The sequence below is a fragment of the Podarcis gaigeae genome (genome assembly GCF_964106915.1).
Source record: "Podarcis gaigeae genome assembly, chromosome: 6".
NCBI lineage: Eukaryota > Metazoa > Chordata > Lepidosauria > Squamata > Lacertidae > Podarcis > Podarcis gaigeae.
In genome coordinates, this window is record NC_139682.1 from 55,946,991 (window position 1) to 55,963,663 (window position 16,673).

The window sequence follows — 16,673 nt, forward strand, 5'->3', positions numbered from 1 at the left end:
ATGCAGGGTGCTTTTTATCATCTACAGCACCCTTCTGAATGCACAAGACCCATTCAAGAGAATGAGTGGTAAACATAAGTCAGCTCCTGTGTGGAAAATACCCTTACTGGATCAATATGCAGGTTTTATAATACCTGCTTCTCCAACTTAAGTGATGAGATGAGGAATTTTTCCTTTATACGTTTTAAGTTGGATACATGTAATAAGAAAACATCGTCAACTTGTCTGTCCATTTTGAAAGATCGACCTTCCTTTCCAAGTTAAAATGAACTTCTAAAAAAGATACTGTGGATCCTTTACTGCAGGTAGTAATAAATTAGAAATTCAAGTTCCTCTGTAAGTTGTTGAAAACTTCAGAATGCATCTTATTTGTCTGGCAACCGTTTGGAATCCATGGGCAAATTTGAAAAGCAGAAAAACTGTTGTGGGCATCACATGCAACCCTCAGCCAAGCACAAAACAGAATGCTTGGGCAAGGGACCCTGTGGGTGCCAGGGAAAGCCTCTGTGGGCATATGTGTGCCCGCAAGTAACACGTTTGTGACTTCTGGGTACTAAAAGCACATATAAATGCCCTGCTTCATGAAAGATGCTTTCAATACTTTTATGCCAAACAAAATTTATTTTTCCAAAAAACTAAATATCAAGTGACAAGAGAAATCAGGATTCTTACCACTATCCACAGCCTCAACTTCCCGATCAATTGCATCACGGATCATTAAAGGGTGAATGAAAAACTGTGCCCACCTGAAAGAGAAACATATTGGACTTATGTTTTTCCAGGCAGTCTGACAGGCTTGCACAAAAATTAGTTTTCAGGTGTACAAGTGTTGCAATATAAAATATTTACCAAGTTCAAGTTTTAGTAATAACACAAAAAAGTGCTTCTAGCGTCTGTGGTTAAACTTTCTATCCTAAAGCAAAGGCTTAAAATATTTGTTACATTTTTATTCCCAATGGAAGTTATGCTTTGATGTGTGTCTTGGTTATCTGCTCTAATAAAAATCTAGATTGGTATGAATTTGTTTTCGAATTTTATGACCCAATGTTGGTAGTGAATGGTATTTCTTGCCAAAAATGTATTCTTAAGGCAAATGATCCACAAAAGTCTCAGTACTCAGTGTAATTGTACCCCATAGAACTATTTACTTTTAACATCCTTTAAAAATATATCATTCTTCAATGAAGCATATTTTTTGTTAATATTTACCTGAAGTATTTCAACCTTTGGGAAGTATCTAGGTCAGAGTCAGAGCATACTTACTGAAACCAATAGACATGTTAGTCATTACTGCAATCCAGAAGTCCTATTGAATTCAATAGGGCTTACTCCCAGGTAGGATTGCAGCCTAATTTATGCAATTATGGGTCTACTCTGAGTATGACTTAGTGGATACCATCCAAAGTTTTCAAACTACTTGAAAACTGGAAAAAATCAAATGCAGCAGCAGCAACAACTCAGATAGGAAGCAGTAAATCCAGCTTTTTATTCAGAATAATCAAAATACCTATCAAGAGCCTCCTTGAAATATTTCCTCTGTACATCGAACTGAAATATTGTTCGTTCACAGTCTGTTGAAGCATTGTCACTTCCTCCATGTTTCTTCAAAAATGCATCAAAACCATTCTCATCTGGGTATTTTGCACTGCCCATAAAAACCACTGGGGGGGGGGGAATGAAAGTTTAAAAGACCGGTATTAATTCTAATGGCAAAAACTTGAAATTCCCTGAGTTCAAAAAGAAGTTTAGGTGTATTAAAGGGAAACAAATGGAAATAACTAGTTGCATACGTTTGACAAACTTTTTTTTTTTTTTTTAAGATCAGCAGGACAACTTCTGGTTTTCTATCGTTATTCTATGGACATATAATATCTAACTTTGCAAATATGCAAGCAGGAAAATAATGCAGCTGACTCCTACATTGCTGATTTTCAGGGGTTTATGTCAAAGAGCTCCACAGATGCAAAACTAGAAAATTTAATTTTTGCTAAAACACAGCAAGGTAACATTTAACAACAAAAAACATACTGTGTTCCAGAAAATGTGCCAACCCAGGCAGATCTTCAGGGTCAGAGAAACTGCCAACAGCTATACAAAGTGCAGCTGCAGACTGGGAAAAGAAAAACAAGAACAGCATTTTAAGGAAAAAAAACATTACTATCTTATAAGATTACCAAATTGCCCACTATAAAACAATTCTGCAAGGGAATCACGAAAAGTGATGTAAACACTGTTCAATTCTATACAAGACAGAAAACAATCTGAATTATAAAACTGCAGAGGATCACCTAAGAATCTGTTTAAGGCAGACACAAAAGTAATGCTTTCTTTATCTGAGGGCCAAAAGCCTATCTCTTCTGCAACTCTGAAGTGAACCTGCCGGCTTAACATATTATGGCAAGACATCTTCTGAAAATGATTTATTGGGTTTTTTTAACTCTCTTGTCACTCACTTTGAACTTCTCTTTCATTAATATGTTTTCCTTTGGAATTTATTTGTTATATTGTTTGGGTTTTAGCTGGAATTTTATACACCCTGTAGATGTATTTTATATGAGTTTCCAGTACAGAAATGAATAAAATATCCAAAGTAGCAATGTGTTTTTTTGTCCTCTGCACCAAACCACTCATGGTCAGTCGTTATCATTATTCAAACCATACCTGTTTTTCTGTGCTATTCCTCTTCCTCGTTTCCTCTTTCTCTCCTAGCTCTTCTAATTCACTGTCAGGGTCATCAAGATCCTCATCATATCCACATTCATCATCATATCCCTCTTGGTCATCTTCTATTTCTGCTCCAGAATCATCATCTTCATCCGTGCCTTCCTCAGAGTCATCCTCATCCTCTGACACTGCACAAGGGCTACCATCTGGGTTATTCAAGTCCGAAATCAGCAATGCACATAAGCCATTTTGCAGTTTGATGTACCTACAAAGTGACAGGTAATATTATCATCAGGATGATGACATTGGCTCCTTAACGCCTTAGGAAAATAAAATAAAATAAAATGGAACATCCCTGTATTTGTCATAACTACTCTGTGCCTCTGCAGTCATTACTATTATCATCATTATAATAATTATTATTAATTACCTACCTTTCACCCTAAGGTCTCAGGGCAAGTTACAGCTTTAAAATACAATATTAAAAACAATTTAAAATAACAACGAACTTTGTTCATGTTTAAGGGTAGTATCATGATGACTAACGAGTATACATTTCAATTGCCTATTGAGTATGACTTGGTCGTATACTGCCCATTAATATTTGCTAAACAGTAATTCTTGCCTTTCTGAACTAATAAAAAATATGCATTTACCTTGGCAAGGTATTTGCATTTACATTGCAAGACAAGACACAATGCTGCCAGGACTGTTTTGGTGTTAATGAAGTATTCTACATTAGGGCACCTAACAGAGATATAGATAGCATAACAACAATGGAAAAGGAACAAATTCTACTTGGGGTTTTTGGGGAGGAATGGTGAAGGCTCAACAGCAGCCTGTAGGTCACATCTGTTTGAATGGATGGCCAACTAGCAGCCTCCAAGACTGAAAGTGGTTGGATTCAGAATGTGAGCTGCACCACTGCTTCTTTCCTAGGAGATGCTCCTCTCACTTCCTGGGAGAGGTGCCTTAAAAATGATGAGAGAGCTAAGCTGTGCACTCACAATTCAGCACAGACAAAAGTGGTAAGAGCAAGGAGAGAGTTACACACAATCCTTACCGATCGTTCTGCTTTAAATCAAAAGTGTTACCGCTCTAAACCCCAATGGAAGAAAAATAAAGCTTTCATCACAGAAATGCAACTACAGCACGATGCTCTTCTATTCATCCACACAAAATCGCAGTCAATCACAGCTTTCTATTTAATACTGGAAATTCAGGTTAGACCTTTTCTATCTCTACAGCAGGTTGTTTTCCATAAGACAAAGTAGGTGTAGCATTTATACTCACATTCAAGTTGCAATTTCAATGTGAAGATTTACATTTTACAAGTATAATTACATAGGATGCAATTAAACATTGCACTAATATAAGCGTTCTGTCAGTGCAAGCATTTCTGGTTGCCAAACAAAAAAATCCTCTTTCCTTCCCTCATGCACAGTTCTGGAAGTTCTTCTGACTCTCTAGAGAGGATCTATGGGAGGCACATAGCCCTGCTGTACTTGCAGGATGTCTTGTGCAGGCTTCTGCAACCAGCACAAGGGTTAGCTGACCTTTGGCTTTGGCTTCTGAATTTATACCTATTTATTATTAAAGGGACGTGAGTGGCGCTGTGGGTTAAACCACAGAGCCTAGGACTTGCTGATCAGAAGGTTGGTGGTTCGAATCCCCGTGACGGGGTGAGCTCCCGTTGCTCAGTCCCTGCTCCTGCCAACTTAGCAGTTCGAAAGCACGTCAAAGTGCAAGTAGATAAACAGGTACCACTCTGGCGGGAAGGTAAATGGTGTTTCCGTGCGCTGCTTAGTCATGCTGGCCACATGACCCAGAAGCTGTACGCCGGCTCCCTCAGCCAATAAAGCGAGATGAGCACTGCAACCCCAGAGTCAGTCACAACTGGACCTAATGGTCAGGGGTCCTTTTACCTTTATTATTAAAGTACACTAATGTTTATGTTTTTAACAGGCACTTGGTATTTATATGGTTACAAGAGTGCAGTTTTACATTTAATGGTTGGGATAAAATTCCATGTTTGTAATACATATGCAATTTTTTTTTTTACTTTAACCCCACAAGCAGGACTAGAGGACAACAACCCTCTCCTGCTGTTGCTCCCCAGTAACTCAAAACTTTCTTCTCAGTTCTATTTTACCAGCAGATCCAGATAAAATCTCAAGACTATGACTAAAGATTAGTTGCAAGAGGCAACAAATATGTAAGAAACAAAAGTCCTTATGAAAGTCCTCTTTCTGTAAGTTGAGAAGTGGAACACAACATACTGCTAACACAAATGGGGAAAGAGTGAGTAATCTCACAGGAAGTTACTGGTTACAATGACCACCACATATGTGCCTTATCCCATTTTGTTCTCAAAATGACCATGAGTATGACTTGTCTAAACTCACTGAGTGAATTTAATGCCTGAGTAGGGAACTGACCCTAAGTCTTGTTTCAACTACTGCAGACCAACACAGCTACCTACCTGTAACTGGTCCGATCTAATTATCTCATCTAACACTGGCTCTCTACCAAAGAGCACCTGCTGGAATTGAGCTGACAAAGGTGGCAAGCTATTTTACGAATACAGAGTACGTAGGAACCCTGTGGGATCAGAGTGAAGCCCGCCTGATCCAGAACAGTGGCTAACCACATGCCTTTGGGAATGTCACACCATTTGGCACTCAGTGATAAACTGCTTCTGAACCATAGCTGTCAAGGTTTCCCTTTTTTAAGGGAAATTCCCTTATTCCAAATAGGATTCCTCGCAAGAAAAGGGAAAAGTTGACAGCTATGTTCTGAACATGGAAGTTTCATGTTGCCATCCTGGCTAAGAGCCACCCAATAGAGTCATGCGGGATATGTCTCCGCCAACTTCGCCTTTTAAATGCATCTAAGCTAGCGGCCAGTAGCATCTTCTATAGCACATAATGCAATGGCTTGTGGCTTGCATGACTTTTAAAAGAAATATGAATATATTTCCCCTGCCCATAGCTGTCAACCATCCCATTTTTTTGTGGGAAATTCCCTTATTCCAGCGCTGTTTCCCGCTGCTATCCCGGATTGTTAGCTATCCCGTAGACTGTCCCTGGGACAGGTGAGGCTACTGATCCCTTATTTTCAAGGCTGCTGATCCCTTATTTTCAAATCTGAAAGTTGACAGCTATGCCCCTGCCTCTGATAACCGGGCCTACCACGCCGGAAAGCGACATCCCTTCTCCCCGGGATTGCTTTACCCAACCTCCCCAACCACCAACCCCTTGGCGGCCGATCAGGATAAAAGGAGGGGGAACTACGGTGCTAACCGGCACAAGAAATGTCTCGTGTAGTTCATTTACGCTACGCTTGACGCACCTGAGAGGCTCTTCCCCATCCTTACGCCTTCGCCCTCCCCTTTCCTCCTCCCCGCGCCCACCTGTACTGCTTGGGATCGCTGGGGGACTTGACGATCTCGGGATCCCCCACGTTGGGGCTGGGCTCGCTGGCGGCCGCGGCCTTGTCTCCTTCGCCTCCCGCTTCCGCCTCAGGCTCCTCTTGGGCTGTGCCGGCCTTGGCCCCGCGACTGCTCTCCAAGTCCTCAGGCTGCTCGTGGCCGCCACCCAGCGAGGCCTTGGCCCGGCCAGGCATGGCTGAGGGAGAGCGAGGCCCGCTGAGGATCTCTCCGGGCTTGGCTTGAGGGTTGCCGGCGCGGCTGCTGTGGAGGGCTGGTCCTGCTCGAAGGTGGCTCGCTACCGAGGTCCCGCGCGGCCAGGCGGCTCCCGCCCTCAGCATCCACGGCGGGCCCAGCTCCGGCCCAGCAGCTCCAGCCCTCAGCCGCAGGCCGGTGCTCAGGACCGGAAGCCACGGAAGTTGCCCAATCAGGGCCCGGCTCGGCATCCACGCGCCGGACGCCCGCAAATCCAAGCTTCTACCGGCATCACTTGACTCTAACAGGCTGCCGGGAGCCTGAGGAGCTGGGAATGGGGCAAACCATTAGCGTTAGGAATGGAGGGGAGACGGAGAGTCGGGGAAGGGGAATAAGGTATTGTAGGATGGAGTAGTAGGCTTATCTCACCCCTGATTCCTTCAAAACTGAGTTTTGAGGTTTGCCTTATAAACGTCTTTCTAAAGACGAGTAGTTTTGGATTGGTTCAACAAGCTCTCACTCGTAGAAAAGGAGCCAATAATCTGTGACAGCGAATGAGGGAGCGCTATGGTCTGGGAACCATTCTGCGCTTCCTTGAACTGGGGATATGTAAGGCTGCTTGGAGCTAAATGACAGTGTAGTGAACTTGGTTGCTGGAAGAGAGAGAGAGAGAGAGAGAGAATATATATATATATTCGTATATATGTATATGTATCTGTTTGGCTTAGAAGTAAAAATGATTGTGTCTGCTGTTTCTCTTTTTGTGTTTTGTAACTTTGTTCCTTTTAGGTTCTAAAGGTTTTTGGCATGCAAACTATGGAAGACTGTGGCGTTGTAGTTTGCATTTTCGAGTTGCCCTGCTGCTCTGGTTGATGGATCTTGGTGTTCTAGTAAAAAACAAAATAGATACTGTAAACTTGAAGTCTGTCCGAGTGATCCACCTTGCTATCTCCAAGATTAATATTGGTGATACTTGGGAGTCACTACAGTTTGATTTACGTGCCTGCACCACTTCTACAACCTTTAACTTACCTATTAGACAACTTTGTTGGTCTTCCCAAAACACTCGAGGCTGCCCTCCTAATCTACAAATGACTAGCTGTATCTCGGACACTGAAGAATGGGTAGAATGGAAAACTAGACGATCCCATTTCACAAGAGTTGCAAGTAGCCAGGCTTACATAGGTTGGGGATAGGAACCTGGTTCCCCTGCACCATGCTAGAATTGCTTGCACTGGGTTATCCTCTGTACACCGGACTTACCAACATTTCATTGGATAGCCAGGACTGAACACCCAACCCTCCTTTCCATTGTGAACAGAGGAGAAATGCACCATTTGCTATGGTACATATGTAATTTGGATATTGTACTTGTGAAAAAGAAACTGCAGGAAACTATTCACCATTTCAGCAGCTAATCAAATCTGGAGCCAGACTGATTTGGGGCCAGGTGCAATCTAACCTGGGTCACATGATTTGCAATGATAAAATAGGGGAGAACCATAAATGCCACCTTGAGCTCCTTGGAGGAATGATGGCATATAAATGTAATAATAAATTATTTGATTCAGATATTGTATACTTTTCTTTGTATCATTAATTGTCCTTATATTTCACTGCTGTTACACTCAAAGTACCATCAGCCCCTGTAAACATGGCCAATGTTGGGGATAATGGAAATTGAAGTCCAACAATATCTGGAATATCACAAGTTAGCCACCCCCACGCCCCAATTAACTGAATCAGTGCTATTTTTCTAGAAAAAATAGGTGCCGGAACTCACCACGGACACTTCCTTTATTCTCTTGGAATGGCAATGGTGCTGGAACTGAGTGCTGGAACTGAGTTCTGTTGAGTTCTAGCTGAAAAAAGCCCTGAGTATAATTAAAAGTGGGCCCAGGTTATATTATCTGGAGAGTAGCTCAGCAGCCTATGTGAATGAAATAGTATTGACCTATGTTACAGAACTGAGGTAACAATTATTGATGCAGTGTATGTGAAGTAATTTGAACAATCTAATGTTCAAATGGTAATAATATGTAGCATTATCTTTATAACCTTGCTTATTCTGTCTATCAACAACAACACTAATAATAAATGTTATGGATAAGCATTATAACTATATGGTTTCACAGTGATACAACTGAAAAACTAGACGAGCTATTCATGTCTATTAGCAATGTAAATTAACACTCAAATCAGATCAGGGTGACTAAATAACAGCTTTATTTTGTCATGATTTCATAATTAGGAACATGTACATTCAAACACTACACAGAAAGTGCCTGCTAAACACCAAATCACAAATGTGCAAGAAAATAGAACTTTCTCATTATAATTAATACAAATTCAAACTCTCTACTAAACATATTTTGACTTACTATCACAGTTCATATTCCTACTATGACAAAGTGGAGGTTGTGTGTGAACATTAACAGTGCAATCTTATATGTCGACTCAGAAGTATGTCCCATCAAGTTATGTGGGATTGCAATCTTAAGGTAGCTGCAAGATTGTCAAGGGCAACTTTCAAATGCCTGATCCTGCAATTACAACGAATTGCTTCCTGAGCTTAGCTGACCTCAGTGAAGGTAGAGGATATTGGCAGGAAAAGTTAAGAGTGTGTCAATTTTAGTAGCCTTTGTCATTTTCAGTAGTTTTTATGTGCACATGTAATACATGCCGTTTATGATTATTAAAATATTAAATAGTATAGGAATGGTCCTAAATGATATATTCTGATTAAGTGAAATTTAGTTCACAAAATCTAATTGCTATACAAAATTTGTTAGTCCTTAAAGTGCCACAGAATTCTTTTTTTCAATCTTTTCCCAGTTACATATGTCTTTTTTTTCCTTGGGAACTAATGTACTTCCACAAGTGCAAAAAAATTAAACAGTCTGAATATTTATCTGTAGAGCAATTAAGCCATAAACTTGTTGAATGGCCTTGGATGTCTTTCAGTGTCGTACTTGCAGTCTAAATGAAACCATGTCCAGAATTCCATGCACATACCAAGGCTTTTCAAATGCTGCTTTATAGGAAAAATACCCCTAACGACTTGTTCCCAGTGTTTCTGGCAATATGCCCCTCTAAAGTACCACCCTTTCCTTTTGACACATGCTCATGTGAATGGTATGGCTGCTGTGGTATGGAGTGACTGAGCTTGGTGGTTTTTACCTCAATGAAAATGACTGGTTCAAATGAAACACAATAAACAAATTCCTGGTGCTACTGAAAGGAATTTGTTTATTTTGTTTCGACTACGGCAGACCAACACAGCTACCTACCCGTAGTCTAGGACCTTCTGCATGCTCTCCCACTGAGCTACAGCTTTTCCTGTAAAATTCTTCTTAAGCAAAGATACCAGTTAATTACACAAAGAACAATATTGTCTCTCCCTTCTGAAGATCTTTTTGTGAGATAGTTCAAACTGCTGTCCCTTCTTTTTTTAATTAAATTTTTGTGCCATAGTTAACAGTGGTCTCTAGCTATCAGATGCTAATAAAGTGTTTTTGAGTCAGGATTACCTGACTGGTGGCAAAACAATGTGAACATTGAGAACCACACAGAAATATGTGACAGACTATATAAACTACTTAAACCGTAGCATAACCTTTCACTGGAACACTAGCTGCACTTGCACTGTTTTTGTATAAAATATATAAAGAGACTTTGCAAAACATCAGACAAACATATCCAGCTCCACCAGCACTGAAAGATCTCTTTTAAAAGATGTACTGTACCTGCCCCCTATCCTGCAACAACAACTTTCTTAGAGATTTTGAGGCATTAACAGGAGCACTTCTGCTGCAATGGAGGGGGGCTGTATGTGAGACGCACGTTCTTCCCAGCAGTAGTTGTCCTAGAAGCTTCCGAATCCATGCTCTCCGACATCTTTTCACAGATGATGTCCACCAGGCGCTCAAAGACCTGCCTCACGTTGACATTCTCCTTGGCGCTAGCTTCAAAATAATCGAACCCTGTTTTTTGTTTTTTAAAAAAGTACACAAATCAATATCTGGTTATCCCAAAACTGCTTCTCATGTTAAACTGGCTTTAAATTATCTGTTGGTCATATTTAACAGTTCATTTTGGTTTGTCTGTTTTTTTAAAAAAACAACAACAGGTGTCTAAGTTCAGAATAGATAAGAAGGTTTTATTAAAAGTGATGCCGTATAAATCTCTAGTTTATGGTCTTTAAAATAAATAAAATCAGTTTAAGTTCAGAAAGATATTGCACTATATGAGTGTAGCCAGTGTTATTTTTCTAGAAAAAGAAGTGCCGGAACTCTCCATGAACACCAGCCTCATTTTTAGAATGGCAATGGCACCCACCTGAGAGGTGCCGGAACTGAGTTCCAGTAAGTTCCGGCTGAAAAAAGCCCTAAGTGTAGCGCAGCTGTAAAGGGGATTTATTATTATTATTATAAAGCATTGGGTATGTAAATGGTCCTCAGGTTAGGTGGACTGATTTAGTTGATGTGTGTTGTGTTGTATTGTATAGTCTTTTAGGGTGGGTTTGTTTTTATTCTTTTCTATTGTATTCTTTTCTATTGTATTGCATTTTTCCTTGCCCCATTTTTAAAAAATATTTTATAATTTTAACACATCAAATATTAAATACATAGCTCTAGTCACATATTAAATAAATAAATCTTAAATCAGGCATTGAAGCCCACGAAGAAAAAAGCCTACAGCTACTACTAACAATATTTAAAGCTTACAAAACACTTTTAAAATATTGCTGTCTTATAACGTCTGGATGCAGGTACAGGCAGAGCAGTAGATAATAGCAGCTTGGTAATCATAAAGTCATAGACAGGAACCAGCTAAAATTAGGAATAAAGTTTTATTGTGGTCCTTTGCTTTTAACTGTGTTGTCAGAGGTGAAGATTTGGGAGTTGAGAACTGGGTCAACATGAGAGGTTTGAATAAAATTAGGAATTAAGGAATTTCCATAAACACACTGATAACTCTTCTTACAAAAAAGCAAATGTTTACACTCCAGAGCTGTTTGGAATGCTCTTAATATGGTATTTGATATAATTCTTGATGTTCTAAAAAATCTGAGAAGGTATAAAAGGAAGAGTCAGAACAAAATACACTGCTGAGAAATTATGAGCAGTGTTAACTGTCATAGTAATTTGAATGTTGAATGTCATGCTGATCCGTATGTCAGCTACTAAGAATGGAAAATGGAATGACTTAACTGAAATATTTTCATAAGGTTATTAACAGGGCTGCTTCATCAGACCAGTTGTTTGAAATGAACAATCAGTGTTAACACACCAACCAATGAAAAGCTAAATGAGGAAAATTATATTTTATGGTTGCCTGGGTATCTCTAATCCTCACTGCTGTGAAGCTCAGAACAGCTCCCAGTGCTCCCAACTATTTGACGAACAAAGCTGTGCATCTGCTGCAAATAGTAGCAGCAGAAAGATAAATGATGCTTCCAGACAGGTTTTTAATATTAGCATTGGTACTGGTCATTCATACAAGTTTTTCGCAGTGCCCACACAAAATGCCAGCCTTGCCCACCTCAACTGACTCCAGATTCATCATTTTCACTGAAAATACAATACATTAAAAAGCCTCTTGCCCATGACCTGTTTGTGGTATATAAATGAAAGCTTTGCAACATTATACCTCAGTCTGAAAGCACCCAGTAATTAGAGTGTCAGGCTAAGACTGTGGAGGCTCTCTCACTGAGCCATAAGGCTCTCTGGTTGACCCTTGTTCAGCCGCTCTCTTGACAACACTGAGAGTATAAACAATAGGGCATGAGGTCACACATCACTCATAACACAACATTCATATCCCACAGTTTATTTCATTCTCTCTTTCACACACTCACAGTCTCTCATGACGCCATCACTCCCAAAGACGTATCTCAAAACAGCCATTAAGTCTCCATCACTCAGCCATGACACTTGAAAGCCAGCAAAACACAGTATGTTTTTTAAAAAAACTCATTCTGCACTCTTCACTCCCTAGGAATACTGGAATTACCAATATCCAGCCAGTCAATGTATAAAACCAGATCCAAACCTGACAAAACTCACTTCTCCTGCACACTCACACATATACAGACAGCAAGTCACACAGGAATCGGAGCAAACATCCAACTAACAGAACTCGATAGTAGTGACATACCAGTATGTGCCCAAAGGAAAAAAGATAGGAAGCAAAAAGTTCAGCCGTGACCAAATGGGATGTTCAGCTTACAGTTCAACTCAGTTCACTTGGGTAGCAGGCAGGGTTGGACCAAGACATTTTACTGGGTGAGGCAAAAGGCAAGATGGTGCCCCTCCCCATTACACATAAGAGAAGCCTTTTAGACCTGCAGTTGGAGTGTACATTGACAACATCTTTCACTGCAACTGAGACAGTAGGCTAAACAGAGAGGAATAGTCAATGGGCTTATTAACAGTCTATGTCCCTTTAAATGTGTTTGTGGGAGGGGGGGTTATTGGTTTATTTTGTTTTTCTTGCTTTTATTCTGTATTTTGTGTTTTTATTCTGTATTTTTATGCTGTTAACCACCCTGGGATCTTGAGGTGAACGGTGTTACACTCATTTAATAAAAAAATAAAATTACATAAATAATAAATAAATATTGAAACCCAATTATCTGAGAAAGTAGATGAGGGTGCAATTAGGATGCAACTAAGGGATACAGAACCCAGCCCTCAAGATGATACTAGACTACAACTTCCATCATCCTTGACCATTGGTCATGCTGGCTGGGACTGATGGGAGTTGGAATACAACAACATCTGGAGGGCCATTGGTTCCCCATCCCTGCTTATAACTGGAGGGAGAAAGGATCAAAAAAAGAGTAACGTTAACATGTACCCAACTGATCAGCCAGATGTTTTCCCTTTTCAAAAGGAACGATTCTCTCATCCTCCATGTCACATTTGTTTCCAACCAGAATGACTTGGGCATTATCCCAGGAGTAGGTCTTTATTTGAGTAGCCCTGTGGGAGAAGAAAGGATTTGCGGTGAGAGTAGTAGCCAATAATGTTTCAGTGTGAATGCACTAAACCTCCACTCCCAAATGACAAAACACAAAGACAATACTGACAGTAAACATATTGTTGATTTTGCAAAAGCAATGCAATCGTCCCAGTTTAGGAATTTCAATGAAATTTTTTAGCCAAAACCTTTGTGCATTTCAGTGGTGTGCAGTCAGTGGACCAGGGGGACTATGCTGGTCCTTTCAATATCTCACTAAATTAAAGTATTAAAGCCTGGTGCCTCCTTCCCAAAGCCTGGGAAACTTCTGCTGGACTTAGGGCCAGAGGCTTGTGTGTGCGACACGCCCCCCCCCCATGGCCCTCGCAAACTGGTGCCTCTGATCCTAACTGTTCCCCTATGAAAAATTTGACAGCACGGTGTGTTTGCTGATCCCTGTTTTGGGGAATATAATATGGAAAAGTGTGCTTTGAAAGAAGAGAAGAAGAGTTTGGATTTGATATCCCGCCTTTCACTCCCCTTCAGGAGTCTCAAAGCGGCTAACATTCTCCTTTCCCTTCCTCCCCCACAACAAACACTCTGTGAGGTGAGTGGGGCTGAGAGACTTCAAGGAAGTGTGACTGGCCCAAGGTCACCCAGTGGCTGCATGTGGAGGAGCGGAGACGCGAACCTGGTTCCCCAGATTATGAGACTACTGCTCTTAACCACTACACCACACTGGCTAAAAGATATATTCAGCCTTCAGCTGAGCTGCTGGCTTCTGACAGTTCCAGTTCTGCACCTGAAGGCTATAGTTTAGTTAGGAAAGCTTATAATTATTAATAAAAGTAGCCTGTATATTGAACTCAGATGTTCAGCTTTTCTTGTAAGATTTTTCAAAGTAGGGTGCTGTCCATCTTCAGCTGAAACTAGATCAGAGCTCCCAGATGTGCCTAATATTCCATACGCACACAAATGCATTATAGCTTGCCAGTGACTACTTATTGATCCCGTTCATTTTAACTTCTGTTTCTGGGAATTCAGAGTCAGTCACAGTAGCATCAGTGCTTTCTAGATCAGTTTCAAGGATTTGTCCTAGGTTGTATGAAAATATCTTGAAGCTGCACCTTTTTAAAAGCTTTCATTAGGTTGCAATCCTAACCCCACTTACCTGGGAAGAAGCCCTATTGAATTCAATAGGATGGTTAGAATTGCTCTGGCAATTTAGTTTAGTATATTAAGCAACTCAATTTTTAGTTGTAGTTCCAAATTAATGGCTCACTTGTTTATTTTTGAAGCTGTTAATTTCTGCTAGAACAAAGAAGTGAGCTGAAAATGTTAAAGGTGACCTTTCCATCTAGCAATCCACTGACATTTTGGTATCTTGTGGATATCTTTAATTAACTAACTAATCTGAAGATTAATCAGTTTAAAATGTTAATAATTTAACAACATTTCTACATAATTTTAGGGTGGTTACATATGCATCTCCAAAAAAATAGAGGAATCTTATCACCAAAAGAGACTGCAAAAGACAAATATTTGAATGAAATTTGTCTGTGCTAATTTATATGTATCAGAACAAATTTAGAAAGAATTTGCTATAATTTAAATAGAAATGCAGCACCTCTCAGCACAGTTTTGGCTTTGGAATGCATCTGTGGGCAAAGAAACAAGCCAAAGCATCCCAAATCCAGCAGGGGGAGCTAGGAGATATAAAATTGATGAATCATCTTCATCCCAAATTCATTTCTATCAATTAACCATATATATAATTCTAATATATTGCATTACAGTGGAATATTCTATCACAGTTTGGAGGAATCTTGAATTGTTGTAGTCATACCTAAACATATGGTAAAAAATGTTCCTTTCATCTTAAGAACATAAAAACGTCAGAAGAGCTCATGTGGTCCAGGAATCCTGTACTCACATTGTTCAAATGGATGGTTATGAGAAGCCCACAAGCAGGCCATGAGGGCAATATCCTATCTTCAGTGGTCTCCCACTTGTGATATCCAGCAATTAGGATACAGAGGTATATCATTTCTGACAGTGGAGGCAGAACATAGCCACCGTGGTTAAAGGGACCTTTGACCATTAGGTCCAGTCGTGACCGACTCGGTGGTTGCGGCACTCATCTCACTTTATTGGCCGAGGGAGCCGGTGTACAGCTTCCAGGTCATGTGGCCAGCAGGACTAAGCCGCTTCTGGCGAACCAAAGCAGCGCACGGAAACACCGTTTACCTTCTCGCCAGAGCGGTACCTATTTATCTACTTGCACTTTGACGTGCTTTTGAACTTCTAGGTTGGCAGGAGCAGGGACCGGGCAACGGGAGCTCACCCCATCACGGGGATTCGAACTGCTGACCTTCTGATCGGCAAGTTCTAGGCTCTGTGGTTTAACCCACAGCGCCACCTGCGTCCCACCGTGGTTAGTAGCCATCAATAGCCTTGTTTCTTCTACATCAAGCATAGGCAAACTCGGCCCTCCAGATGTTTTGGGACTACAACTCCCATCAGTGTCCTTTCATACTGCATCATGGTGTGGTATGCTGGTTTGACATCAACTGATAGGAAGTGCCTACAGAGGGTGGTAAATACAGCACAAGATATTATGGGCTGTCTCGTGAATCCGCTGGATGAAATAGTGGAAGAACATTGCCTCAGGAGAGTGAGGAAAATTCTTAGGGATGATTCACACCCTGGCCGGCACTTTCTTGATCTCCTGCCCTTAAGCAGAAGTTATAGAAACATGATTAGTTGCACCAACAGGGTAAAGAACAGCTTCTATCTGTGGGCTGTTAGGCTGCTGAATGAAAAGATAACAACAGGGCAACTGACTTTCGGGTTTGGTGTGTGTGTGTCACTAAACGAGGGGAATTAAGACTAAGAGAGCTGAGTGGGGGGTGCTCGTGTAATCTCACTGTATACAAGTTGTACAAGTGACAATAAAGTACTTCAATTCAATGGGAGTTGTAGTCCCAAAGCATCTGGAGGGCTGAGTTTGCCTATGCCTGTTCTGCATGAAATAGCATTATCCTCTTTTAAAGCCATCCAAGTTTGTGGTCATCACTACATCTTGTGGGAGCGAATGTCAAAGTTTAATTATGAACTTTTGTCTGTCCTGAATCTTTAGTTTGGGTAAATGCTGCTTACTGCTATAAGCAGTGGTCTCCGAACACACAATGCACACATTTCCTCAATAGTACCATATTTAATGTTATTCTTGGATACATCCCTCTCAGTGATATGGAGCTCAATCCACTCAGCATATCCCCTGTAGGGATATGTTGGCAGCACCAATTTTGCTGTCCCCCCCATAAAAATAGCATTATTATTTATTTATTTGCAATTTTGCTTTAAAAAAGCTTGACAAACTTTCTCTGTTTGAAATATGGCAACCCTATCCTCCTGTATCTCC

General features: G+C 40.7%; 2 protein-coding genes across 5 annotated transcripts in view; both read right to left on the reverse strand.

Moving 5' to 3' along the window:
• NRDC (nardilysin convertase) overlaps window positions 1-6,762 on the reverse strand; it is a 28,705-nt gene extending 21,943 nt beyond the window's left edge. The window contains exons 1-5 of the mRNA XM_083742331.1: window positions 6,077-6,762; window positions 2,662-2,929; window positions 2,029-2,110; window positions 1,508-1,661; window positions 673-746 (exon numbers count right to left, since the gene is read on the reverse strand). Coding sequence (XP_083598457.1) covers window positions 673-746; window positions 1,508-1,661; window positions 2,029-2,110; window positions 2,662-2,929; window positions 6,077-6,537 — 1,039 coding nt within the window. The 5' untranslated portion in view covers window positions 6,538-6,762. The remainder of the gene's footprint in view (window positions 1-672; window positions 747-1,507; window positions 1,662-2,028; window positions 2,111-2,661; window positions 2,930-6,076) is intronic.
• Window positions 6,763-8,491: 1,729 nt separating this feature from the next.
• RAB3B (RAB3B, member RAS oncogene family) overlaps window positions 8,492-16,673 on the reverse strand; it is a 52,010-nt gene continuing 43,828 nt past the window's right edge. For all 4 annotated transcript variants that reach the window (XM_083742568.1, XM_083742569.1, XM_083742566.1 and 1 more), the window contains exons 4-5: window positions 13,148-13,272; window positions 8,492-10,269 (exon numbers count right to left, since the gene is read on the reverse strand). In XM_083742568.1, the coding sequence (XP_083598694.1) occupies window positions 10,079-10,269; window positions 13,148-13,272 (316 nt within the window). In that variant the 3' untranslated portion in view covers window positions 8,492-10,078. The remainder of the gene's footprint in view (window positions 10,270-13,147; window positions 13,273-16,673) is intronic.